Source organism: Furipterus horrens, unplaced genomic scaffold, assembly GCF_987537825.1.
Source record: "Furipterus horrens unplaced genomic scaffold, mFurHor1.1.pri manual_scaffold_17, whole genome shotgun sequence".
NCBI classification, from domain to species: domain Eukaryota; kingdom Metazoa; phylum Chordata; class Mammalia; order Chiroptera; family Furipteridae; genus Furipterus; species Furipterus horrens.
The window spans coordinates 77863270-77866110 of NW_028327187.1; the positions used below are offsets into that span (position 1 = coordinate 77863270).

Below are 2841 nucleotides of genomic sequence, written 5' to 3' on the forward strand. Positions count from 1 at the left end.
AATTTATGTAACATAACCCACAAACAAGTCTCTAAATCTGTAAGACTGTCTTATTGGGAAGACATCCAGTTGCAAGGCACTTGAAATTCTATTTGCCTGCAACTTGAATATCTTTGATGATATCACAGACATGGTTTAATTTTCAAGTGAAACCATATTTTAAATGAGAAGAAACTTTTAAGACAGTTAGTTGCCCTATTTTATTTTTTTTTTATTTTTTATTTTTTTTCATGAGAAAAAATTTTATTTATGAAAATCTGAGGCAGTACAAAACTCAGAAACTCCGTTTAGGTACAACAAACATGGATATGGTGCTAAGTAACTCTAGTCTTTCAATAAATTGAATAAGATTTAAGTTTGACAGCACAGTAACCCTTCAAGCAGTAATCCTCAAATTTCAGTATGGCTCTGTATATTGTTAAATAAGCAAGGCTAGAATGAGCTATAGTTTTTTGTTTTAAAGAATATATCAAGTGAGATGGCAATTACACCAAGTGATCTAAACAAAGGTGCATAAGTTTGAAAAAACCCACTTCACATGGGTAAAATATTGATGCCATAACCAACCTGTATGGCCCACAGTTCCATTAAGAAAATTAGATTCTCTAGAGGATAGAGGGGTGACTTCCCAGCTTGGCCTCTTCATAAGGTACTACTGTTCAATTTCTACTAAAGCTTGCAGTATAACTAGCTCCTGTCAGGTAAGTCCTCGTGACCAGAAGAGGATTGCAATTCTGTTAATACTAGAGCCAGCAGAGGGAATAAGAATCTATAGGATGGAATTAAAAATAAAAATCTATCAGATGGGTCTCATTAGAAAACAGTTGTTCAGAGACTCAGGTTAAAACCATTTTGAAGAATTTTTGAGTTTTAAGGTAGTAACATCTTTTCAGAGATTGTAGCATGTGAAGAACCCACAGACACTATATATTATGAACAAGGTTAAGAGCAGAAAAAGATCTTTTGAGTAAAGAGGGAAAAACAGTATAAAAATATTTACAAAAAAGGTTTCAGAATAAAGGAATATTTACAGAATATTAAACTATTTATCTGCAGCCATGAGACCCCTTCGAGTTCCCAAAACTTTTGCTTTCTTCTCCTTTCGTTCTTGCTCATGTTTCTTCCGTTTCTCCTCCCTGGTCTGGAGATGAGGTTGTTTGTAAGTTTTCTTGTGGAAGCTAACTCTGTTTACATGCTCATTCAGAGACTTATTTTCTTTAGATTGTCCCCATGGTTTAAGTTTTCCTTTGTGGGGCTCATAGTTGAGCGGACGAGACAAACTTGCTTTGAGATCAAATACTGGCTTCCTATTGGAGACTGGAGTCTGTGCTTCACCAGCTGACAACTTGAATGGGGTGACAACTGTAGTAGAATCCCTTTTTATGGTCTTTAACTTGTTTGTCTCAAGCACAGCCGGGCTTTTTGGGGTATTCCCAGAAATGGTCACATGTGGAGACTTTCTGGATGGAGTCTTGGTCAGTGAACGCTTGTACTCATTATCTTTAGTAGCAGCTGAAAACCTGACATTCATTTTAGTTGCCGAGAGAGTGGACCGCTTGACTGACCCCTTCACACATAAGGTTCTCTGATCAGCGGTGCCCTGGGCCTGGCCTCGTGAATGCCTCTGAGTTGCAGGAGTACAAGCCATAGAGAGTCTTCCTTGGAGACCAACTGGAGTTGCCACCACCTCCTTAGTGATGGGCTGCTTCTTCAGTTCGTTGAGTAAATTGTGTTGTTCAAAACGTTTCTTTTTTCTCTTAATGTATTGATCAATGGACTCCATTTCCTTAAAATGAGCCTCATGAAGCTTCTTAAAGTTTGGAGTAGTGTTTGCAATTCTTTTATTTTTTCAAGATTTGGAAAATCCATCTGTGTAGATAGACTTCTTTCTTTCTGAAGGTACCATTGAATCTTCATTACCATTTATTTCACTTTTTCCTGAGGACACTGTGTTCTCAACTCCATGGCTCTCATCTGGTGGAGAAGGAACTTCTGCAGCAGTTCTGAGAACCTGGTTTTCCAGCTTTTCTTGATTCTGGAACTCAGTGGGATCACTTGTTTTTATCTTTGAATGATCCTGTTGGGAGTCAGGGCTGCTGTGGACAGTTCTGTGCCTTCTCCTTGTTTTGGTGACATGGCCAGATGCTTCCCTCTCAGCTTGTTCCTGGCTGGTAATCTGTACCTCGGTCTCATCACAAGAGGATGCAGAGGCCTGACTTTCATCCTGATTTTCATTTTCTTTTTTTGCTTGCTGTTTCAGGTGGGCTTTCAAAGCTTTTAGCAACTTGTCTGCCCTCAAGTTAGCCCGGAGGCCTAGACTCTTGGCCAAGTTCTGCAGGTCACTGTACTTGAAGGAGTCCAGCTCTTCCAGTGAGGGGACGGTCATCGCGATCTGCAACGTAGGTAACTACACTGGGTATCTTCAGACCTCCGCTGCACCGTTCAGAACTCTGGCGCCACTATAAGCGTTGGCCAAGCCAAGGTCTACCTAGTTGCCCTATTTTATACTCTACTACTGATCATTGCGATTTTCCTTGAATAATAATTTTTCTCCCTAAGGTTACCCTCCTTGTCTTTAAAGAGACTACATTAAGTCCATTTTTAATTTATCCTGTTCGTTTGCATAAACATAACAAGAGCAGCAAATGATCACTTATGATCTTTAGTTCTGCTTTGCTGGAACTTACCCAAGGAATATTTGGGGTGACATTCAGTCTGTTCTTCAGGGCACAGAAGCTGAGCCACATATCTGGCATTCATCCTTGCCTGTATACACCTGTTTTTTCCAAGTCTTTCTGGTTTTTCCTTGTGCCTTAAGGTCCCTTCTAGCCATCTTTCAGG

The 2841-nt window shown here is 39.8% G+C and overlaps 1 protein-coding gene across 1 annotated transcript; it reads right to left on the minus strand.

Annotated features, from left to right (window-relative positions):
- Window positions 1-318: 318 nt before the first annotated feature.
- Window positions 319-2468, minus strand: LOC149991335 (nucleolar and spindle-associated protein 1-like). The gene is given in 1 exon segment (XM_090264568.1): window positions 319-2468. A coding segment is annotated over 1 exon segment (1344 nt). The 5' UTR covers window positions 2387-2468; the 3' UTR covers window positions 319-1042.
- Window positions 2469-2841: the final 373 nt, after the last annotated feature.